Source organism: Erythrolamprus reginae, chromosome Z (assembly GCF_031021105.1).
Source record: "Erythrolamprus reginae isolate rEryReg1 chromosome Z, rEryReg1.hap1, whole genome shotgun sequence".
NCBI lineage: Eukaryota > Metazoa > Chordata > Lepidosauria > Squamata > Dipsadidae > Erythrolamprus > Erythrolamprus reginae.
The window spans coordinates 1963373-1988619 of record NC_091963.1 but is presented as its reverse complement, the minus strand read 5'-3'; the positions used below and the strand labels follow the sequence as shown (position 1 = coordinate 1988619).

Below are 25247 nucleotides of genomic sequence, written 5' to 3'. Positions count from 1 at the left end.
TGTTGCCCCGGCGACGGGCGGACCCAGGAGGTGGGGCGGAGCGAAGGGGCGGAGCCTCGCTGGCTTCCGGTCTAGCAATCTCCCGGCGGCGAGGCGACGGTGGCCGGGCGGAGCCAAACCGCGTCGGGCGAACGAGTGAGAAGGACTGCTGGTCCCGGCAGAGCCGGGTTTGGCGTGGAAGCTGACGAGATGCTGGAGGCAGCCGGGCCGGACCCGGAGCTGGACCCAGAGGACCTGGTGCACTTCTCCGTGGGAGACCTTCCCAGCCGGGGCTACGGGGTGATGGGCGAGATCAGAAGGCAGGGGAAGCTGTGCGACGTGACCCTCAAGGTGGGCCCGGAGTGGGAGGGGGAGCGTGATTGACAGGAGGGAGGGGGACCTTGGGGATGGGAGGGAGGGGAGGGAAGCAAGAAGGAGGGGCTGGATAGGGAGGGATATGGGGAAGATGGAAAGAAGTGGGATGGGGGGACCGCTTGGATGACCTTTGGGGCGCCCGTAGGCACACACAGACCCCTCCAACCATCCCTGCTCAAGAATACGACCCACTTAACAATATCTGGGAGGAGTAGATCCTCCCTTGGGGTCGTTGGTGTTCCCTGATCTTTCATGACCCAGCCAGGAAACATTATCAGGGCTAAATAGGTGGGTGGGTGGATTATGGAGAGAAGGGGGGAGGAGGAGAAAGGAGAGGGGGGAGGTTGGGAAAGGAGGAGAAGGGAAGGGAAGAAGGGGAGGAAAAGAGGAGGAGGAGGGGGGAGGAGAAAAATGGGGGAGGGAGGAAAGGAGGGCAGGGGAGGAGAACGGAAATGGAGGAGGAGAAATGCAGGGGAAGGAACGGAGGAAAAAGAGTGGGGGAGGAAATATAGGGAGGAGGAAAGGGAAAGGAAAAGAGGAAAAATGGGGAGGGAGGGGAAAAGAGAGGAAGGGAAAGGGGGGTAGAAAAAGAGGGAAAGCAGGGAGGAGGAGAAATAGAGGGGAGGGGAAGGAAAGGAGAGAAAGAGTAGCAGAGGAGGGAGAAGGTGAGAAAAAGAAGGAGAGGGTGGGGAGAAATGGAGGGGAAAGAAAAGAAGAGGAGCAGAGGGGATGGAAAAGAGGGGAGGGGGAGGAAAGGAGGAGAAAGAGCAGCAGAGGAAGAGGGGAGGAGGGAGGAGGAGAGAAAAAGAAAGGGAGGGGGAAGAGGAGGAATAGAAATAAAAGGGGGGTGGAAAGAGGAGGACTATGGGGGTCCTTGGTGGTTTTTGAGCTTGGCTGATTTCTTCCAGACGGTTCATGACCCAACTGTGTGACATCATCAGTGCTAGAAGGGAGGGGGGTTACCCGAGGGGAGGAGGTGGCTGGAGGGACCCTCCGGTACCTTCTGGCCTTTATAGGAGGCTGAAGAAGGCCTCATTGCCCCCAGAAGACTTCCTGATCCCTTGCAGTGGTACCCCTTCGTTGCCGCTGCCCCAGAATTCAGTGCCTTCTATTGCAGATTAGATATCCCCTGCTTTTTTGGGTGTGTGTTTGTGTGTCTGTGATTACATTCAGATCAGGTTGTTTATATTCTGGCCGTGTTTTCAGCAGGTTCAGCCTCTCGGACTCACAGAGAGGGAGCTGTATAAATTGACCAATTTTTCTTGCTAGGTTTTGTCTGTATAAGGCAAGAGAAATAGAAGAGTACAGGTAATCCTTGACTTACAACCACCTGTTTAGTGACCAAAGTTATGATGACACTGGAAAAAAAGTGGCTTGTGACTGTTTTTCACACTTAACGACCCTTGCAGAATTCCCGTGGTCAGGTGACCAGAATTTGGTTGCTTGGCAACCGACTCGAATTTATGATGGTGGTATGTTCTAGGATCAGGTGATTATCCCCTTTCACAGCCACCTGAGAAGAAGAGTCAATGGAGTCAATTCCTTTAAACAATTGCAGGATTCACCGATAGGTCATAGTAAAATGAAGCTCAGCTCACTTAGAAGCTGCCTGGCTTACCAGTGGAAAATAGTGGCTCAATTGCAGTTGTAAATCAAATGTAGTATAAATGTCATAATTGTAGATAGAAAATAAGAGGGCAATTGGCTCCCACGTGGAAAACTTGTCACCAGTTTAAAGGAACCTAAACCTCCATTTCTTAAACCTGCTGCTTCTTAAAATTTATTGGACTTCACATGTTAAAATTTCTTTTTTAAAAAAAAATTCTTGATGAACAAAATCATTTGCACCATGTTGTTAGGACCTTAAATAGAAAATATCTGGCAGTAACAAAAGAATAAAATAGGTGTGGCGTGGAATAGAGATTAGATTAGATTAGATTTATTGGATTTATATGCCGCCCCTCTCCGCAAACTCGGGGCGGCTCACAACAATAGTAAAAACAGTACATAATAACAACTCCAATGCCCACCAATCTAATTACAATTTAAGTTAGGAAATTCATAAAACAGTCCCAATATATATAAAAAACAGGCACACAGTCAATCAATCAAACGGCAAAACAACATGGGCAAGGGAGAGAAAGAGAATGGAGTAGGAATAGGAAAAAAACAGGAAGAAAGGGGAAGAGAAAAGAGAATTTAAAAAATTAATAGAATAGAATAAAACATAAATAATGGAATAGAAATAGAATAGAAAATAGAGTTGGAAGAGACCTTGGAGGTCTTCTAGTCCAACCCCATGCTTAGGCAGGGAAACCCTACAGCACTTCAGACAAACAGTTGTCCAACAACTTCTTTAAAACTTCCAGTGTTGGAGCATTCACGACTTCTGGAGCCAAGTTGTACCATTGATTAATTGTTCTCACTGTCAGGAAATTCCTCCTTAGTTCTATCTTAGTTCTCTCCTGGATAGTTTCCATCCAATGCTTCTTGATCCACCCTCAGATTCTTTGGAGAATAGCCTGACTACCTCTTGTTTGTGCCAGAGATATTGGAAGACTGCTATCATGTCTCCCCTGGTCCTTCTTTTTATTAAACTTAGACATACAGTGATACCTCGTCTTACAAACTGCTCGTCATGCAAACTTTTCGAGATACAAACCAGGGATTTAAGATTTTTTTGCCTCTTCTTCCAAACTATTTTCACCTTACAAACTCAAGCCGCCGCCACTGGGATGCCCCGCCTCCGGACTTCTGTTGCCAGCGAAGCGCCCATTTTTGTGCTGCTGGGATTCCCCTGAGGCTCCCCTCCATGGGAAACCCCACCTTCAGACTTCCGTGTTTTTGCAATGCTGCAGGGGAATCCCAGCAGTGCAAAAACGGGCGCTTCGCTGGCAATGGAAGTCTGGAAGTGGGGTTTCCCAGCGAGGGGAGCTTCAGCGAAATCGCAGCATCACAAAAACACAGAAATCCGGAGGTGGGGTTTTGAGGACTTTCGTGTTTTTGCGATGCTGCAGTTTCGCCGAGGCTCCCCTCGCTGGGAAACCTCAGCGAAGCACCCGTTTTTGTGCTGCTGGTATTCCCCTGCTGGTATTCCCCTGCAGCATCACAAAAACACGGAAGTCCAGAGGTGGGGTTTCCCAAAAAAGGGCGCTTCGGCTGGCAAAAGGGCTTGCACACATTAATTGCTTTTCCATTGATTCCTATGGGAAACATTGTTTCATCTTACAAAGTTTTCACCTTACAAATCTCGTCCCGGAACCAATTAAGTTCGTAAGACGAGGTATGAATGTACTCAGTTCCTGTAACCCTTCTCTGTATGTTTTAGCCTCCAGTCCCATAATCATCTTTATTGCTCTTCTCTGCACTGGCAGGTAGTCTTCAATTTACGGCCCAAATATTTGTTGCTAGGTGAGATATTTTTTGAGAGCGTTTTGCCTTCATTTTATGACCTATCCTGCCACGCCTTGTTAAGCGAGTAACATGGTTGTTAAGCGAATTTATCCTCCCCATTGACTTTACTGGCCAGAAGGTCACAAAAGGGGAATCACGTAGGGACATGGCGACTGTCATAAATACGAGTCATTTGCCAAATGTCTGAATTTTGATAGCATGATAATAGGGATGCTACGACCGGTGTCATAAGTGTGAAAAACTCATTTCTATGCCGTTGTGACTTTGTTCACTAAATGAACAGTTGTAACTCTAAGACTAACTGTATTCAAAGGGTTTTCCCCTTTCTCAGCCGTTGCCAATTAAAATTCTGTTTCCGACAGAATTTTCTCCCCTTTTGTCATTCTGGGCATGACGTCATCATTGAGATGATTAATGTCCCAAATATTGGGTGTAGCCCCTCTGGCATAGGTTGTGCATTCTGCATCATTAAGAATGTGTCGCAGGCTACTTTATGGAGGCTTGACTGTAAAAAATAAATAAAAATAAAACAACAGCTGATAATTATGCCTGGTTTTTATATATTCCTGGGGAGAAGCCTGTGAAAATTAGATCTTAATTGCAGCCCAATTCCTGGTACCTTGTCTACAGTCGCATATGTTAACTTTGCACACAGGATAATTCTTCCAAGGATGAAATGACTCACAGAAGGATTTTTTTTATTTTTTATTTGCTAGGCAGGTTATTAACTAATTTTCAGTTTCAAAAAATGCACAGAGGTGGTTGTCATAAAATGGGAAGGGAAAAAATGAATACGTAGTCCTATTTAGAGACATAAATTTTGGGTTCAGTTGTGTCGTAAGTTGAGGACTACCTGTAGTTCCTTGGCTTTTGTGTGTATGTAAGTGTGTGTTGTGTTGTGTTCTTCAACGGCACAGGACAGGTTGTCTTCTATGTCTTGGCTGTTCAATTATCGTGTCTGTCGGCTGTTTTCTCCAGGCTAAAAATACCTTAATTTCCGACTAGACACCTCTTTGTTCAATGTTCTTTTCTCTAAGACGCATTTCCAAGAAAGGGTGCCAATGTTCGGGGTGTGAAGAGAAGATATATTTATTCCTCACGCTGGCAGGGTTGCCATTTCATTTCCTTTTGGCAGCTGCACAGTGTTTTTGGGCCCAGCTTTCATTCATGAGTCACCGAGTTCTTTTTTCAGGTGCCCTGACGAGTGTATCCCACCTGTTTCTATCTATTTTGGTCTACTCAAGGCGGGAAACGTATCTTAACGCTTCCTTCTTCTCCCCCCCCACAACATCCCTGTGAGGTGGGCTGGGTTGAGAGAGAGAGAGAGAGCAACTGGGCCAAGATCACTCAGCTGGCTTAGATGCCTAAGGCAGGACTAGAACTCACCGTCTCCTGGTGATTGGGCCAAAGTCACCCAGCCCTTTTCCATGACAAAGGTGGAACTAGAACTCCCTGGTTTCTGAGCCAAGCGCCTTCAACCCTGTTCTGTCCTGGTCCTACGCAGATTGAAAACAAAGGTGAAATCCACACGCTGATATTTCAAATCAATATTTTTATATACACTGCTCAAAAAAATAAAAGGAACATTTAACAACAGAATATAAGTCCAAGTAAATCAAACCTCTGTGAAATCAAACTGTACACTTAGGAAGCAACACTGATTGACAATCAATTTCTCAGGCTGTTGTGCAAATGGAATAGTTGTGCAAATGAAATATTCAATGAGAATATTTCATTCATTCCAATCTAGGATGTATTATTTGAGAGTTCCCCCTTTTTTTTTTTGAGCAGTATAGAAATGCATATGAGTTTTCTTGGTAGCTTTTTGGTGAGAGTAATTAAAAGATAACAGTCCAACGGCTAGGCTCCTGCCAGAGATCAAAGTTATTTCGAATTCCTTCATGAGATAAGGAGACTCCAATTTCAGAGGCTTACTTTTACAGCTTCCCAGCATCTCTGCAAGCAGGGCACTTTTACTCCAAGAATTTTAGCAGGGAAATAACAGTTGGCTAGCGTAACTTGGCTGAAACCTCAAACAGCATCTGACTCCATTACAAAATATTGAAACTCCAGCCTGAATTTCCCATCAGCCACCTTTAAATACCTATAGGGTCACAATTCCCTAGAGTTACAAACTACAGACTACTTCCTTTTCCCATACAATTATTCTTGTCTTTTTCTTAGCCTTCTAAAGCAGGCATCTAGCAAAGGCTCCTGACCTTCCTCCTCTGGATGGATGGATGGATAGATAGGTAGGTAGGTAGGTAGATAGATAGATAGATAGATAGATAGATAGATAGAGATAGATTAGATAGATAGATAGAGAGAGAGAGAGAGATGATGTAGATAGATAGGATAGATAGATAGATAGATAGATAGATGATAGAGATAGATAGATAGATGATGTAGATAGATAGATAGATGATGTAGATAGATAGATAGATAGATAGAGATAGATAGATTAGATAGATAGATAGAGAGAGAGAGATGATGTAGATAGATAGGATAGATAGATAGATAGATGATAGAGATAGATAGATAGATGATGTAGATAGATAGATAGATGATGTAGATAGATAGATAGATGATGTAGATAGATAGATAGATAGATAGAGATAGATAGATAGATGATAGAGATAGATAGATAGATGATGTAGATAGATAGATAGATGATGTAGATAGATAGATAGATAGATAGATAGATAGATAGATAGATAGATAGATAGATAGATAGATAGATAGAACTCTTTATTGGCCAAGTGTGATTGCACACACAAGGAATTTGTCTTTGGTGCAGATTCTCTCAGTGTACATAAAAGAAAAAGAGATATTTGTCAAGAATCATGAGGTAAAAAAACACAGTTATTGTCATAGTGGTCAAATAAGCAATGAGGAAACAATATTAATAAAAATCTTAAGGAAACAAGCAACAAGTTACCGTCCTACAGTCATAAATGGAAGGAAAAGGGTGATAGGAATGATGAGGAAACAACTAGTAGTAATAGTAGTGCAGACTTAGTAAATAGTTAGACAGTGTTGAGGGAATTATTTGTTTAGCAGAGTGATGGCGTTCCGGAAAAATCTGTCCTTGTGTCTAGTTGGTGTGCGTTGTTCTGTAGCGACCTTTTGAGGGTAGGAGTTGAAACAGTTTGTGTCCAGGATGCGAGGGGTCAGTCAATATTTTCCCCGTCCTCTTTTTGACTGGTGCAGTATACAGGGCCTCAATGGAAGGCAGGATGGCAGCCATTGTTTTTTCTGCAGTTCTAAGTCAGGCCCTCGTGTCACTGGCATCTCTGCTCCCTCTGTTGGTCCTTCAGGTTCATCCAGGTCTCTTTCTCCCTCACTCTCACTCTCTGCACCAGCTGGCAACCCCACTGGGCCAGGGTACCTAGCTCATCCTCCTCAGAATCTGACATTACCAAGGACAGTTATTGACAGTTATTTGATTATTTTTATATATACTGCTCAAAAGCAACATGAGAAAATATTATTTTACTGAAAGAGTAGTAGATGCTTGGAACAAACTTCCAGCAGACGTGGTAGATAAATCCACAGTAACTGAATTTAAACATGCCTGGGATAAACATAGATCCATCCTAAGATAAAATACAGGAAATAGTATAAGGGCAGACTAGATGGGCCATGAGGTCTTTTTCTGCCATCAGTCTTCTATGTTTCTATGTTTCTAAATGCTCAGGCTTTTATAAGTGTTCTTATATTCGTCAGAACGGACAGTCACGGTTTCATGTAATTAAACAATATACAAACTAAATCTATTTGTTTAATATGCTGTATTTTTTGCCAGCATCTGTTTTTTAATTTATTTTGGAGTATCCCCAAGGAGCCTTTTAGTCTCTCTGATAAATACCTCTCCCTCAGAGTGAATGGACGTATCACAGTGTTTTATTCTGCCTTAGTAAAGTGTACCCTTCAATTAATATAAATATTGAAAAAACCCATTCAAAACATTAGAGTACATTACAGTACAGATAAAACAAAATATACTGCTCAAAAAAAATAAAGGGAACCCTCAAAGAACCCATCCTAGATCTGAATGAATGAAATATTCTCATGGAATACTTTGTTCTGTACAAGGTTGAATGTGGTGACAACATGTGAAATTGATGGTCAATCAGTGTTGCTTCCTAAGTGGACAGTTTCATTTCACAGAAGTTTGATTTACTTGGAGTTATATTGTGTTGTTTAAGTGTTCCCTTTATTTTTTTTTGAGAAGTGCATATTATTTCCATCTCCTTTACATTGTAAGTAATATTCACGCAATCTTTACATTTACATTATATAAACATTTAATTATTTCTAACCAGTTATATAATTTCTTCCTTGCCCTATAATAGTCTTCTTCGTCATGATTTTTGTAATTTTCTAATGTCAGTTTCACCGTTTCTGTGCATTCCGTTATTAAAAGGACCAAATTTAGCCCAAATAAGAGGCTCAGAATGTCAGGGAAAACAATTTAATCTGGCTGGCAATCTTTCTCCGGCAAAAAAACAAGTCATTTTTTTCCTTCTTCTTCCCCAATTGAAGATGCTTGGCACAGGATGCATTTTGTCAATCTTGGATGATTATCACCCCAAGCTAAGCTGGATCAGGCCTGGCCGGCATTTGGAAGGAAGCCCAGCCCCAAAACCCAGACACAAATTTAGGGGTGGGTGGGTTGAGAGGCACAAAGAAAAGGCAAAATTGCAAACCAAACTTTGCAAGCACCTGCCATGGTTTTTCCATTCACCGTGAATTGATTTTGGATTTGAAAATATTCACTGACCCCTCCCATCCTGGAGACAAACTGTTTCAACTCCTGCTACCCTCAACACGTCGCTATAGAGCACTGCACACCAAGACAATTAGACAGTTTTCCCCCCAAACGCCATCACTCTGCTAAACAAACAATTCTCTCAACACTGTCAAACTATTCACTAAGTCTGCACTCCTATTACTACTAGTTTTTTCTCACCTTTCCTATCACCCATCTCCTCTCACTTATGACTGTAACTTGTTGCTCGTATCCTTAAGATTTATATTAATGTTGATTGTTTCTTCATTGCTTATTTGACCCCTATGATATAGAAACATAGAAGATTGACGGCAGAAAAAGACCTCATGATCCATCTAGTCTGCCCTTATACTATTTCCTGTATTTTTATCTTAGGATGGATCTATGTTTATCCCAGGCATGTTTAAATTCAGTTACTGTGGATTTACCAACCACGTCTGCTGGAAGTTTGTTCCAAGCAACTACTACTCTTTCAGTCAAATAATATTTTCTCACGTTGCTTCTGATCTTTCCTCCAACTGACCTCAGATTGTGCCCCCTTGTTCTTGGGTTCACTTTCCTATTAAAAACACTTCCCTCCTGGACCTTATTTAACCCTTCAACATATTTAAATGTTTCAATGATGTCCCCCCCTTTCCCTTCTGTCCTCCAGACTCTACAGATTGAGTTCATGAAGTCTTTCCTGATAGGTTTTATGCTTAAGACCAGAGGTCTTCAAACTTAGCAACTTTAAGACTTGTGGACTTCAACTTCCAGAATTCTCCAGCCAGCATAGCTGGCTGTAGAATTCTGGGAGTTGAAGTCCACAAGTCTTAAAGTTGCCAAGTTTGAAGACCTCTGCTTAAGACCTTCCACCATTCTTGTAGCCCATCTTTGGACATAATGATGACAATCATTAAGTGTTTTTTTACCTCCTGATTCTTGACAAATGTAACTTTTCTTTTATGTACACTGAGGGCATCTGCACCAAAGACAAATTCCTTGGGTGTCCCATCACACTTGGCCAATAAATAATTATCCTCTATTTTTTAAATTAAAATAAAAAGAACTGGAAGAGCTTGCAGGTAAAACGAGAGTTTTAGCCCCTTCCTAGCTGCGAGCCGAAGAATTGATTCCCCTCTTGTTTCTGTTTAGGTGGGAGACCACAAATTCAGCGCCCATCGCATCGTCCTAGCGGCCTCCATCCCTTACTTCCACGCCATGTTCACGAACGACATGATGGAATGCAAGCAGGATGAAATCGTCATGCAAGGCATGGATCCAAGGTAAACGTAGCAGGTTGGGGGCTGAGGACTTTCCCCCCAGCCCCTTGGGGTGGGACAGATCTATTTTTACTGTGGGGTTTTTGGTACTCTCCAAGCTGGGTGGTTTCCTTTGCAGACGTTTCATGACCCGACTAGATAACGTCATCAGTGCTAGAAGAGAAAGGGGTTGTGGGGAAGAGGAGGGCTTTGGCTTTCTCTGAGCTTGGTTTCTTTCTCTTACAGACGTTTTGTGACCTACCTAGGGAACATCATCAGTGCTGGAAGGGAGCACGGTTGGCTTCTAGCACTGATGATTTATTTATTTATTGATTTGATTTGATTTGCATGCCGCCCTTCTCCGTAGACTTGGGGCAGCTCACAACAACTATAAAACAATTCAAGACAAATCTAATAATTTAAAAACATTTTAAAAAGCCCCGTTATTAAAGCAGACATGCACACAAACATACCATACATGAATTGTATAGGCCCGGGGGAGATGTCTCAGTTGCCCCATGCCTGACGGCAGAGATGGGTCTTAAGAACTTTACGAAAGGCAAGGAGGGTGGAGGCAGTTCTGATCTCTGGGGGAAGTTGGTTCCAGAGGGTCGGGGCCACCACAGAGAAGGCTCTTCCCCTGGGTCCTGCCAAATGACATTGTTTAGTCAACGGGACCCGGAGGAGGCCAACTCTGTGGGACCTAACCGGTCGCTGGGATTCGTGCGGCAGAAGGCGGTTCCGGAGGTATTCTGGTCCGATGCCATGAAGGGCTTTATAGGTCATAACCAACACTTTGAATTGTGACCGGAAATTGATCGGCAATTGATGTTACCTAATTTGGTCATGAAAGGTCCTTGTTCTCTACGTTGTCCGTCTGGTAAACTCACAATATTTGTTTTTCTCACCATGTACACATCTGATTGTCTAGACCAGGGGTAGGCAAAGTTGGCTCTTCTATGACTGGTGGACTTCAACTCCCAGAATTCCTGAGCCAATCACGCTAGCTCGGGAATTCTGGGAGTTGAAGTCCACAAGTCATAGAAGAGCCAACTTTGCCTACCCCTGGTCCAGACTGTGTTGCTTCTCTGCGTCATGTAATATAAGTGGGTGTCTACATATTTTTGTATTTATTTGTTTATTTGTTTAGTAGTGTATATTGGAGGTGGTGACCCTTTGAAAGCTGTATGCAGCGAAATTTCATTTTAATATATGCCGATTAGTCTACATTCAAAGTGACAATGAAGTTATTATTTTATTCATTCCATTCCATTCCATTCACAATTATTATTCTATTCTATTCTATATTCCATCCTATTCCCATTCCTCTGTCCTATTCTATATTCTACTCAATTCTATTTTTAATTCTATTCAATTCTATTCTTAATTTTATTCTATTCTATTCTTAATTCTATTTTTTCTATTATCTATTCCATTTCTATTCTATTCTTAATTCTATTCTTAATTCTATTTTTATTTCTATTCTCTATTCCATTCCTATTCCTGTTATTATTATTATTTATTAGATTTGTATGCCGCCCCTCTCCGGAGACTGTTCTATTCCGCTCCATTCTATTTTATTCTATTCTTCTTTCCTATCCTTATTCTCAGTGCCATCTTAATAGCATTATGGACCTGGGGCAAAGCAGTGTATTGGGGCCCCTACGACAACAGCTCACAGGAATAAAAATTGTAAATGGCCAGCAAAATAAAACATATTAATTTTATTGACAAAAGTGTTGAAATATTTAAAAACATTTTTTGCAGCAACAACTAATCAACACGATAAACATTTGAACAATGCAGAAGGCTTGAAAAACACAATGAAACTCACCCCATACAGTGGCTTTATTCTTCTTTCTGGATTTTCTACGAGAGGGGCACCTGGCAATTAGAAAATATATTTGACTGCCGCCTTTCTCGGGTATCTTGTTTCACAGGAGAAGTGGCAGTTTTCTAATTTATATCTACCTTCTTGAGGACCAGAAGCATGCTGTGATGAAGATCTAGAATCTCCCATTTGAGCAAGAATTCTGAATCATGTAGCAATAACATATACAGTGTTCCCTCGATTTCCGCGGGGGATGCGTTCTGAGACCGCCCGCAAAAGTTGAATTTCCGCGAAGTAGAGATGCGGAAGTAAATGCACTATTTTTGGCTATGGACAGTGTCACAAGCCTTCCCTTAACACTTTAAACCCCTAAAGTGCAATTTCCCATTCCCTTAGCAGCCATTTAGATTATTACTCACCATGTTTATTTAGTAAAGCTTATTTTAAAAAATGTTTTTTAAAAGCAGACGAAAGTTTGGCAACGACATATGACGTCATCGGGCGGGGAAAAAACATGGTATGGGGGGGGGGGAACCGCAAAGTATTTTTTAATTAATATTTTTGAAAAACAGTGGTATAGACGTTTCGCGAAGTTCGAACCCGCGAAAATCGAGGGAACACTGTACAGTGGTACCTCGACATACGAGTTTAATTCGTGCCAGAGCCAACCTCGTGTGTCGATCAGTTGGTATCTCGAACGAATGCATTTAGATTTGGCTTTTCGCGCCAAGATAACTGGAAAAAATGGAATTCTTGCGCCACCTAGTGGACGCTCGGCTCGTATCCCGAATTTGAGCACGGGTGTCAAACAGAAATTTTGCTCCCGTCTCAGCTCGTAACTTGGAATACTCGCATGTGGAGCATCTCGTATCTAGAGGTACTACTGTATTACGAATGGCTTGGGTTACTCACAGTGGGTATATGCACACAGCTCCGAGTCAAGTTTAAATGGATTTTGATTAATCGAATAGACCTAACTGTCGGCTCTTCTTGGCCTCATTTTAGCGCCCTGGAAGCTCTGATCAATTTTGCCTACAACGGGCATTTGGCCATAGACCAGCAAAACGTCCAGTCTCTGTTGATGGGATCCAGTTTCCTACAGCTGCAGAACATCAAGGATGCCTGTTGCTCCTTCCTCAAAGAGAGGTGAGTGCGGAAGCCAAAAAAAGTCTGGGCATAGAATCCTAGGGATGGAGGGCACCTTAGAGGTCTTCTAGTCCAACCCCCCCTGCTCAAGGTAGCAGGCTTTGTACTCTTTTTTTTTAAAGAAAAGTTTTTATTGAATGTAAATGCTTTTTTAATTATTTTTTTTATTGTTTTCAAATATTTTATACTTCAAACAACAAAAATATGACAGAATGTCAAGACAACAAACATACATTTCAATGCAACATTAAATGTCAAATTGTTTTTTGGTTCACACATCTGCCAGTCCATATAATGTGGATAAATGCTCAGGTTTTTATAAGTGTTCTTATATCCGTCAGAATGGACAGTCACGGTTTCATGTAAATATACAATATACAAATTAATCACAAACTTTAACTATAAACTTTAATTATCTTCTATTTGTTTAATATACTGTATTTTTTGCCAGCATCTGCTTTTTAATTTATTTGGAGTATCCCCAAGGATCCTTTTAGTCTCTCTGATAAATACCACTCCGTCAGAGTGAATGGACGTAACGCAGTGTTTTGTTCTGCCTTAGTAAAGTGTACCCTTAAATGAACATAAATATTTTTAAAAACCCATTTAAAACATTATAGTACAAATTTTAAACAGTACAAGACAAAATATACTGCTTAAAAAACATAGAGGGAACCCTCAAAGAACCCATCCTAGATCTGAATGAATGAAATATTCTCACGGAATATTTTGTTCTGTACAAAGTTGAATGTGCTGACAACAAAATGAAATTGAGTGTCAATCAGTGTTGCTTCCTAAATGGACAGTTTGATTTCTCAGAAGTTTGAGTTATATCGTATGGTTTAAATGTTCCCTTTATTTTTTTGAGTCTTGGCATATTTGAGTCTTTTCCCGTGTAAGGTTGATGGACTCCTGGCGACGTTTCAACGAGGTCCCACTTGTCATTTTCAGGCTGGTGCTTTTGTGTGAACATCCTAATTTGGCTGGAACACACACACACACACACACACACACACAGCCGGGACAGATTTATTATTTGTTTTTTAATTGATTTAGTCTCTATCCATCCATCCATCCATCCATATATATCAATTTATCTAATCTATCTAACTATCTTTCTACTAACCTACCTACATACATACATACCTGCCTATTTATACATTTATTTATCTATCTTGCCTGCCTGTCTGCCTGCCTCTCTCTCATCTATCTTTCACTTAGTCCTCTCTCTAATTTTTAATCAGACATCTCTCTCTATCATTCCTTCAGGCCTCTCTCTCTCTCTATCCATCCGTCCGTCCACCCATCTATCTATCTATCTATCTATCTATCTATCTATCTATCTATCTATCTATCTATCTACTCATCTCTATATATCAATTTATCTAATCTATGTATCTAACTATCTATCTTTCTATCTACCTACCTACCTATACATTTATTTATCTTGCCTGCCCCCCCATCTATCTATCTATCTATCTATCTATCTATCTATCTATCTATCTATCTATCTATCTATCTATCTATCTATCATCTGTCTGTCTGTCTGTCTGTCTGTCTGTCTGTGGGTATGTATGTATGTATGTATGTATGTATGTATGTATGTATGTATGTATGTATGTAGAGGCCTCCCTTCTCACAGACTCAGGGTAGCTACACAAGGGTAAACATAATAAAAGCCCACATTTTTTTTTAAAAAAAACAATCATTCCTCTTTCATAATACTGGCTGGAGCGAAGACTATTGTCCACAGTCTCCAGGCCTGCCAGCATAAATGTGTTTTTAGTGCCTTCTGAAAGGTGAGGAGAGTGGGGTGGGGAGGGTGGTGCAGATCTCCGTGGGGGAGTTGGTTCCAGAGGCCCAGGGCCACAACAAAGAAGGCCCTCACTCATGAACCCGTCAGTCGGCATTGTTTGGCCGATGGGGCCCATAGGAGGCCGACTTGGTGTGACCTAACCCAGTGATGGTGGACCTGTGGCATACGGAGCCATATTTGCTGGCATGTGAGCTGTTGCCCTAGCTCAGCTCCAAAGTGCGTGTGTGTGTGCTGGGCAGCTGATTTTTGGCTCTCACAGAGGCTCTGGGAGGGCGTTTTTGGCTTCCAGAGAGGAAGCCTTTAGAGCCTGGGGAGGCCGAAACACGTGCCTACTGGGCCCACCAGAAGCTGGGAAACAGGCCATTTCCAGCCTCCAGGGGGCCACCAGGGGGCGGCAGAAGCTGTTTTTGCCCTCCCCAGGCATTGAATTATGGGTGTGGGCACTCACACATGCGCGATAGCACACACACACACTCTCTTTCGGCACCCGAGGAAAAAAAGGTTCTCCATCACTGACGTAACCGGTCGCTGGGACACGTGGGGCTGAAAACAGATGTTTCACGCTCACCCTTCTCTCTCCCTCCCTCTCTCCCTCTCTCTCTGTGGTGTCCGAAGGCTTCACCCCAAGAACTGTCTGGGTGTGCGCCAGTTTGCGGAGACCATGATGTGCGCCGTCCTGTACGACGCGGCCAACAGCTTCGTCCACCAGCACTTCGTGGAGGTCTCCATGTCGGAGGAGTTCTTGGCCCTGCCTTACGACGACGTCCTGGAGCTGACCTCGAGGGACGAGCTCCACGTCAAGTTGGAGGAGCAGGTGGGACGGATGGACGGACACACACACACACAAACACACATATCCTTCCAGAACTCTAAGATACACTTCCGGGATTTTTTGTTTCCACTCCCCCAATTTTTTTTGTTTTTTAAAGCCCAATGACACAACTATTTATAACTACAGGCACACTTTGACCTTGAACCATTTGTTCAGCGTCTGGCCTACGCTACAGTGGGAAAAGGGAGGTGGGACTCTTACCTCCCCCCACACACTTATGACAGATGTGGCGGTCACATGACCACAAATCAAACGCTCAGCGAGTTGACTCATCTTTATGATGGTTACAGTGTTCCCAGCCTTCACGCAGGAGGCTGTTTCACTTAACAGCCATGTCACCAACTTAACGACTGCAGTGGTTCATTTAATTAGTGGTTCTTCATCTCTCTCTCTCTCTCTTTCTCTGTTTTCTTTCTTTCTCTCTCTTTTTCTCTCTCTGCCTCTTTCTTTCTCTTTCTGTCTCTCTCTTTTCTCTCTTTCCCTCTTTCTCTCTCTCCTCTCTCTCCCTCTTTCTTTCTCTCTTTTTCTCTCGCTGTCTCTTTCTTTCTCTCTTTCTCTCTTTTTCTTTCTTTTTCTCTCTGTCTCTCTTTTTCTCTTTCCCTCTTTCTCTCTCCTCTCTCCCTTTCTTTCTCTCTATCTCTTTCTCTTTCTGTCTCTCTCCTCTCTCTCCCTCTTTCTTTCTCTATCTCTTTCTATTTCTGTCTCTCTCTCTCCTCTCTCTCCCTCTTTCTTTTTCTCTATCTCTTTCTCTCTCTCTCCCTCTTTCTTTTTCTCTTTTTCTCTCTGTCTCTTTCTTTCTCTCTTTCTTTTTCTCTCGCTGTCTCTTTCTTTCTCTCTTTCTTTCTTTTTCTTTCTTTTTCTCTCTGTCTCTCTTTTTCTCTTTCCCTCTTTCTCTCTCTCCCTTTTTCTCTTTCTCTGTCTCTGTCTCTCTCTCTCCCTCCCCTCTACCAGGTCTACGAAGCCGCCCTGGCCTGGGTCAGGTATGACCGGGAGCAGCGGGAAGCCTTCTTGCCGGAGCTCCTGTCCAGAATCCGGCTGCCCCTCTGCCGGCCGCAGTTCCTGACTGACCGTGTGCAGCAGGATGACCTCGTTCGCGGTTGCCACAAGTGCAGGTGGGCTGGGAGTGGGGGAGGAGAAGGAAATGTACAAATGACACACACACACACACCCAGAGGGAAGAAAGAGGGAAGAAGAAATGGGAGGGAGAGAAAGAGGAAGGGAAGGAGGAAGAAAAGGTGAAGGAGAGAGGGAGGAAAGAGGGAGAAAGGGGAAGGCAGAGGAGAAAGAAAGATAGGATGATGGAGTGAAAGAAGGAAAGGAGCAAGAGAGAGAAAAGAACGGGAGAGGAAAGCAGGAGGGTTAAAAGAAGGAGGGAGAAGAGAAGAGAAGGAGAAAGATAGGAAAAAGTAGGGAGGGAAGGAAGGATCTTATTCATTCATTCATTCATTCATTCATTCATTCATTCATTCATTGTATTTATATGCCACTCATTCCAAAGTGGACTCAGAGCGGCTAACAAATGCAATAAATACAATAACATTAAGGTTGTGCTGCTATTCTGTCAAGTACAGCATACAAGTAGTCCTTGACTTATGACCACAATTTTCCATCACTAAGGGATAAAGTTCCTATTCTTGAGTTTTGCTTCTTTTTATGACCTTTCTGGTCACCGTTGTTAAGTGAATCCCTGAAGTTGTTGAATTACTCACATGGGCGTTAAGTGAATCTGGGTTCCCTTTTTATGAACGGATTCACTTAACGACCGTACCCCTAACATAATGGTTGTTGTGATTTGCTTAACAACTGTGGCAAAAAACGTTGTAAATTTGGAGCAAAACTCACTTCGCAGCTTAGTGATGAAAATTTTCGGCTTTTTATTGTGCCCGTAAGTCCAGGACTAATCTGTATTTTTTACAAACAATTCCAGGTTTGCATCTATTAGAAATATAGAAGATTGACGGCAGAAAAAGACCTCATGATCCATCTAGTCTGCCCTTATACTATTTTCTGTATTTTATCTTAGGATGGATATATGTTTATCCCAGGCATGTTTGAATTCAGTTACTGTGGATTGACCAACCACGTCTGCTGGAAGTTTGTTCCAAGGATCTACTACTCTTTCAGTAAAATAACATTTTCTCATGTTGCTTTTGATCTTTCCCCCAACTAACTTCAGATTGTGTCCCCTTGTTCTTGGGTTCACTTTCCTATTAAAAACACTTCCCTCCTGAACCTTATTTAACCCTTTAACATATTTAAATGTTTCGATCATGTCCCCTCTTTCCCTTCTGTCCTCCAGACTCTACAGATGGAGTCCATGAAGTCTTTCCTGATACGTTTTATGCTTAAGACCTTCCACCATTCTTGTAGCCCGTCTTTGGACCCGTTCAATTTTGTCAATATCTTTTTGTAGGTGAGGTCTCCAGAACTGAACACAGTATTATTCCAAATGGGGTCTCAGCAGCGCTCTATACAGCGGGATCACAATCTCCCTCTTCCTGCTTGTTATACCTCTAGCTATGCAGCCAAGCATCCTACTTGCTTTTCCTACCGCCCGACCACACTGCTCACCCATTTTGAGACTGTCAGAAATCACTACCTCTAAATCCTTCTCTTCTGAAGTTTTTGCTAACACAGAACTGCCAACACAATACTCAGATTGAGGATTCCTTTTCCGCAAGTGCATTATTTTACATTTGGAAACATTAAACTGCAGTTTCCATTGCTTTGACCATTTATCTAGTAAAACTAAATCATTTATTAGTAGAGGTCTTTTGCAACCGGGCGCAATTTTATGTAATTCTGAAACGAAGCTGATGGGAAAGCGAACAGGTTTATTTCCATTTTCAACCCCTTGGCCTTTTGTTTGCTGTTCATTCAGCAGGAATTGGGTGCCTCAGTTTCCCTTTCGGTCTCTTTGGTGAAGACTCCCTGTCGGGCTCTTGTGGGGAAACTCACCATTATTTCCAAGGGATAAATAATTCAGTGGCTTTGATTTAAAAGCTAATGTATTCGGCATTCTGGGTTATCCGCTCCTGCTGTGCTTCCTAGGGCGATCTGGTTATTATTATTCGCCACCGCGCTTCCTTCCGACAACAGAACAAATAAAATCCATAAATAAATAAAGTCCATCCTTAATAAAGCCCAACAATCTTTTTAAAAATGGAAATTTGTGCCCAATGTGGATGCTTTAAGAAATGATTTCAGGTCACGCTATGGAAAGACGGAAACATTTCGTATATATTACACAGCATAGTATATACTAGTACACAGTATGTTTACTACATAGTGTATGACATATTCGTACACAGAAACGCAGACATAAAAAGAGGATCGTTTTGTATAGAATGAAATGCTGGTCTTTCTAAATTGGCTGTCTCATTATTTTAAATCAGGAGGCAGCAGTTTTCATCCTTGCCTATAATCATGAATGTTTTAATCCCTATTTCTGCACGGAATGAAGGCAGGCAGCTGAAGAATTTATATTCATCCATTTGGCTTGGCAATTTTCCTGGCTCCGTCTCATTGGAGGTTTTCAAGGGGGGGGGGGATTGGACAGCCAGTTGACTGAAATGGGATAGGGTCTCCTGCTCGAGCAGGGCGGGTTGGACTAGATGACCTCCAAGGTCTCTTCCATCTCTATCATTCTATGATTCTACTAGGTTAGTTGGGGGAAAGATCAGAAGCAACGCGAGGAAATATTATTTGACTGAAAGAGTAGTAGATGCTTGGAACAAACTTCCAGCAGACGTGCTTGGTAAATCCACAGTAACTGAATTTAAACATGCCTGGGAAAAACATAGATCCAAAATACAGGGAATAGTATAAGGGCAGACTACATGGACCATGAGGTCTTTTTCTGCCATCCGTCTTCTATGTTTCTATGTTTCTACCTGTCCACTCCGAGAATTAATGGCTTGGATTTATGACTTCTTCTTTTTTGACGCTTGTTATCAGCTGGTCTTTTGGCAGGACAACGGGCATTCCTCTGATTTCATTGCTGTTCACGTTTCTTTGTAAATAGACAACTATACATAGTGATTTGGCTTCCGAGTCTTCATTGGGGCTTAATTACTGCTAATTAACCAGGCCGGACAGAACACCGTCCAACTCTGTTATTCTGCAAGGCTCAACCAACTGGGTTGGGATAGATGGCCTCTGAGGTCCCCTCCAACTGTCTCTCTGCTTTAGGGACCTCGTGGACGAAGCCAAAGACTACCACCTGATGCCAGAACGCCGGAGGCCACTCCAGGCTTTCAAGACGCGGCCCCGTTGCTGCACGTCCATCGCCGGATTGATCTACGCGGTGGGAGGACTCAATTCAGCAGGTAAATTTCAAATCCGTCACCTCTCAGGAAATCCTCGATTTACGACCATTGACAAAAACTTCCTCTTATGGCCGTTCAGTCATGACGTTGCCAAAAAAGCCGCTCCTTCCTGGATCCATCTAAGTTTATGGCTTTTTTTATTTTTAATGGAACAGTCACTAAGCGAGTCGCCATGATTGTTGAGTGAACCTGCTGTCATTAAGTGAATGCAGCAGTAATTGAGGAAACTTTAATGGATCGTTTTTGCCAAGGCCGGAAAGTAAATGTTGGTTTTGGGCAAAAAGTAGGACTAGAACTCCCTGTCTCCTAGTGATTGATGTGGAGTCACCCAACCAGCTTTCATGCCTAAAGCAGGACTAGAAATCCCACTCTCCTGGTGATTGGCCCAAAGTCACCCAATTGGCTTTCATGCCTAAGGCGGAACTAGGACTCCCAGTCTCCTGGTGATTGGCCCAAAGTCACCCACCCAGCCGGCTTTCATGCCTAAGATTGGACTAGGACTCCCAGTCTCCTGGTGATTGGCCCAAAGTCACCAACTGGCTTTCATGCCTAAGGCGGAACTAGAACTCCCAGTCTCCTGGTGATTGGCCCAAAGTCACCCAGCCGGCTTTCATGCGTGCACTAAATTAAGAACTGCAGTGATTCACTTAACAACCATGGCAAGAAAGATCGTAAAATGAGAACCACACTTAACTGTGGTTAACTTTGTCTTGCTTAACTTTGGATTCCGTCATGGTCGTAAGTCGAGGGCTGCCTGTAACACATTCTTAATTTAGAGAGTTAAGGCTGGCCAGATGTCAATGGTCAGCTTTGCCGATCGCTTTTTAAAATGCCAGCAGCAAATTTCTATGCAGGCGACTCGCTGAATGTGGTGGAAGTCTTCGACCCCGTAGCCAACCACTGGGAGAAGTGCCAGCCAATGACCACGGCCCGCAGCCGGGTGGGCGTGGCCGTGCTGAATGGACTCTTGTATGCCATTGGAGGATATGACGGGCAGTGGCGGCTGAGCACGGTGGAAGTGTACAACCCCGAGACCGATTCCTGGTCCAGAGTCGGCAGCATGAACAGCAAACGGAGGTGCGTGTCGGGTGGGCTTCCCACTGGGGAAGGGGAAGGGTGCCCAAGCAGGCTGGCGGGGGGATTCTGGGTGTGAAAGTCCTCCCCCCTTAAAGCATGACGGCTGGAGGATTGTTGGAGTTGGAGTCCTCCCCTCTTAAAGCATGCCAGATGGGGGATTCCGGGAGTGGAAGTCCTCCCCCCCTTGAAGCATTGCTGGCTGGGGGATTCTGGAAGTCTTCCTCCTTGAAGCATAGTGCCTGGGGGATTCTGGGAGTGGAAGTCCTCCCCCTCTTGAAGTATTGCTGGCCGGGGGATTCTGGAAGTCCTCCCCCCTTGAAGCGTTGCTGACTGGGGAATTCTGGGAGTGGAAGTCCTTCCCCCTTGAAGCATTGCTGGATGGGGGATTCTGGAAGTCCTCCCCCACTTAAAGAATGCGAGCTGGGGGATTCTGGGAGTGGAAGTCTTTCTCTTAAATCATGCCGGCTGGGAGATTCTGGGAATGGAAGTCCTCCCCCCCCTTGAAGCATTGCTGGCTGCGGGATTCTGGGAGTGGAAGTCCTCCCCCCTTGAAGTCACCATGGCTGAGCCACAGTTCTATTAAAGTGTTCTATTAAAGCTGCTCATTTTGACATCTCTGTTTTCTGCCCCATTTCAGCGCCATGGGAACTGTAGTCCTAGACGGGCAGATCTACGTTTGTGGGGGCTACGATGGCACTTCCTCCCTGAATTCGGTGGAGGCCTATTCTCCTGAGACGGACAAGTGAGTATCCCCAAATGCCATTTGTGAGTTGTGTGTGCCACTGCCGCAACTTCCCACTCTCCTTTGCTGACCTTGTGAAGGTGGACGGTGGTGACGCCTATGAGCTCCAACCGCAGCGCAGCCGGCGTCACGGTCTTCGAAGGCCGCATCTTCGTCTCCGGCGGACACGACGGCTTGCAAATCTTCAACACCGTAAGTCTGTTTTTGGACTGTCGTTTATTTCTGGCCTGTCCCTAATTAATTGGCCCCTCCAGACGTTGCGGATGCTCCAAACGTTGGAGATTCTTAGGAAGTGATTGACATGAGATAGAGCAGTGATGGCCAGCCTTTTTTTCCTCGGGTGCCGAAAGAGCATGGGCGCATACTATGGCGCGTGTCCAAGTACCCACACCCATAATCCAATGCCTGGGGAGGGCGAAAACACCTTCCCCTGCCCACCGGAGGCCCTCTGGAGGCTGGAAACGGCTTGTTTCCCAACTTCTGGTGGGCCCAGTAGGCTCATGTTTCGCCCTCCCCAGGCTCCAATGGCTTCCCTGGAGCAAACGCCTTCCCCCATCCTCCTGGAGGCTCCCTGCAAGCCAAAAACGCCCCCCTAGAGCCTCTGTGCAAGCCAAAAATCAACTGGCTGGCACACACATGCACGTTGGAGTTGAGCTAGAGCAACAACTCGTGTGCCAGCAGATGTGGCTCCGTGTGACACCTCTGGCACCCATGGCACAGGATCGCCATCACTGGGATAGAGTTTCCTGCCTTAACCGGTGGTTGGACTACATGACCTCCAAGGGTCCCTCCTGATTCCGTTATTCAGTTTAAAAACCAGCATTTCCCCAAAAGGAAAAATTGGAGCACAACCCTGAAGCTGTTTAACTCCCCCCCCCCCCAAAGTAGCGTAACTTATTATTTTACTATTTATTTAGGGGTTAGTTATAAATGGGGAGTTCTAGTCGAGCCTTAGGCACGAAAGCCGCTGAGTGACTTTGGGCCAATCAGCAGGAGACGGTGAGTTCTAGTCCTGTTTTAGGTATTGTTCTGAATCAGGCTGGAATCGTCCGGCTGTTAATAATAATAGCGTCTCAGACGGTGAATTTTCAAATAACACTCCTTTTATTTCTTCCACTTCAATCCTAATAATTTACAGTTCCGTTAGGGAGAAAAATACTTTCAGTTCTTTCAGACTGGAAACAAGGTTATTTATCTTTCTAATTATCTCACTGACTGCTTAGAATCATTCTCTTATCTCTGAGCCAGTTTCTGTTGATTACAAAGCAATAAATCATACAATAGAAAAATCATTTATCGGAGAGCGAAGACAATAATCGCCATCTTGGCTTGATTTCAATTTGACGAAAGCAGCTTCTGTTCAATTCTGGAAGTTATGTAATTAATCAATTAACTTACACGCTCTAAAATGCATCTCAAAACTTCCTCCCTCTAATTTCTTCCATTCTTTTCTGAACCCTTCTGAACTTTGGGTTTATCCATCTGCTATCTTCTACACTCGAGCTGTCCGAAGATACTTCTGTCTGCACACTTTTTCGCCACCCCGAATTATTTATTAATAACAAAGTCAGGATATAAACACCTGAAGAATTCGATCTCTCTCTCTCTCTCTTTCCTCCCTCCCTCCCTTTTTGTTTCTCTTTTTCTTTCCTTCCTTCCTGTGTCCACCGTCTTCTTCCTCCTTCCCTCCCCTCCCCTCCCACCTTCCTTTCTTTCTTTCCTTCCCTCCCTCCCATCTTCCTTTCTTTCTTTCCCTCCCTCTCTCCCTTTTTTCTCTTTTTCTTTTCTTCCTTCCTTTCCCCACCATCTTCTTTCTTTCACCCTCCCTCCCCTCTCACCTTCCCTTCCTTCCTTCCCCTCCCTCCCTTTTTGTTACTCCTTTTCTTTCCTTCCTTTCTTTCTCCACCACTTTCTAATTTCTTCTTTTCCCCCTCTCTCCCTCCCTTCTTTCTTTCTTTCTTTCTTTCTTTCTTTCTTTCTTCCCTCTTTCCTTTCTTTCCTGCTTTTTTCTTTCTTTCTCTCCTCCCTTCTTCCTTCCTTCCTCCTTTCTTTCCTCCCTCCCTCTCTTTCTTTCTTTCTTTCTTTCTTCCCTCTTTCCTTTCTTTCCTGCTTTTTTCTTTCTTTCTCTCCTCCCTTCCTCCTCCCTTCCTTCCTCCTTTCTTTCCTCCCTCTCTTTCTTTCTTTCTTCTTCCTTCCTTTCTTCTCCCTCTTTCTTTCTTTCTTTCTTTCTTTCCTCCCTCTCTTTCTCTCCCTCTCTCTCTTTCAAATCTGCCTCTTGAGGCTTTGTCGTCCCTCCGAATAGCCGTCGTCTCCTTTCCGGAAGTCGATCCCCCTCCGCTGGCCTCCCGCCTCGTCCCGCTGCTCTCTGCTGACCCGTGCTTTTGTCCCTGCCTCCAGGTGGAGTACTACAATCCCCACACCGCCTCGTGGCACAGCGTGGCCAGTATGTCGAACAAGCGCTGCCGGCACGGGGCCGCCTCCCTGGGCAGCAAGCTCTTCGTCTGCGGCGGCTACGACGGCTCGGCCTTCCTCAGTGTCGCCGAGGTCTACAACTCGGCCTCCGACCAGTGGTACCTCCTGGTGGCCATGAACACCCGGCGCAGCCGCGTCTCCCTGGTAGCCACCTGCGGCCGCTTGTACGCCGTGGGCGGCTACGACGGACAGTCCAACCTCAGCTCGGTAGAGATGTACGACCCGGAGAGCAACCGCTGGACGTTCGTGGCGCCCATGGTGTGCCACGAGGGAGGGGTCGGCGTGGGCTGCGTCCCACTGATGGCCATTTGACGTGGACAGGCCGGAGGGGGAGGGGGTGCCACGTGCATTGCATGCTAGCCGTAGGAAGGGAGGGAGAGCGGAGGAACAACGCCGGCCTGGCCGAGGGGGGGGGTGCGCTTGAGGTGCGGCCTCCTTTCCCCATACACACACACGCACACACATACACACAACCTCCGTGGACTCTCAATGGGAAGGGGGAGTCTCCAGGTCCCACGGAGTTGGGTCAATCCAAAGAGTTGCTTGTGGGGTGCTTGACCCTTCTCGGTGGTCTCGGCCAAACGTCGTGGTTGTTGTCCCTAAGGCTTTGGGGTTATGTGGGTGGGGGAGGGGAAAAACAGGGAGGAGGAAGCGGAGACGGAAGGTCGTAAGTGTTGCTGTTAATATTGGATCAGTTCAGTCTTTTCCTCTCCCCCTTTCTCCTTCCTTCCTTCTCCTTTCCCTTCTCCTTCTTCCTCCCTCCCTCCTTCTCTCCTCCTCTTCCTCCTTCCATTTCTTCTCCTTCCTTCATCTTCTCTTTCTCCTACTCCTTCCCTTTTTCTTCTTTCATCTCTACGCTACTTCAGCCAAATTTCCCTTGCCTTTTTTTCCTGCCTTTATCTTCTTAGTTTTTGTCTCACTTTCATCCCTTCTCTTTTCCCTTCCTCCTCCTCCTCTTCTTCCTCTTCCTCTTTTCCTCCTCTTCCTCCTCTTTTCCTCCTTCTCTTCTTCCTCTTTTCCTCTTCCTCCTCTTCCTCCTGGGAAGAAGGCTGAGAAGGACCTTCCTTCCACTCGGAGTGTGAAAAACACTCCCACGACAAGCAAAATAACCTTTGTTTACCTGCATCTGTTGCCTCGCCCACCTTGACCAGCATTGTCATATCCTAGTTTGGAATAAACAAGACGGTGGAAGAGCCTTGAAA

At 44.4% G+C, this 25247-nt stretch overlaps 1 protein-coding gene across 2 annotated transcripts; it reads left to right on the top strand.

Annotated features, from left to right (window-relative positions):
* The first annotated feature begins 61 nt into the window (after positions 1–61).
* KLHL18 (kelch like family member 18) lies at positions 62–25247 on the top strand. Of its 2 annotated transcripts, none has more exons than XM_070729241.1 (10): positions 62–330; positions 9695–9825; positions 12638–12778; positions 15210–15408; positions 16378–16538; positions 19618–19754; positions 20609–20831; positions 21469–21573; positions 21654–21765; positions 23971–25247. In XM_070729241.1, exons 1-10 carry the CDS (start codon positions 190–192, stop codon positions 24355–24357), a joined length of 1737 nt encoding a protein of 578 aa, XP_070585342.1. In that variant the 5' UTR covers positions 62–189; the 3' UTR covers positions 24358–25247. The 2 variants fall into 2 exon arrangements, with proteins under 2 accessions (XP_070585342.1, XP_070585343.1); XM_070729242.1 differs by having other exon boundaries at positions 79–330; positions 20594–20831.

Coding starts and splice junctions, on each gene's coding strand:
- KLHL18 (XM_070729242.1), top strand. CDS start 190: ATGCTGGAGGCAGCCGGGCCGGACCCGGAGCTGGACCCAGAGGACCTG. Junction 12,779..15,209: donor TGCTCCTTCCTCAAAGAGAG/GTGAGTGCGGAA, acceptor TGGTGTCCGAAG/GCTTCACCCCAAGAACTGTC. Junction 16,539..19,617: donor CGCGGTTGCCACAAGTGCAG/GTGGGCTGGGAG, acceptor TCTCTGCTTTAG/GGACCTCGTGGACGAAGCCA.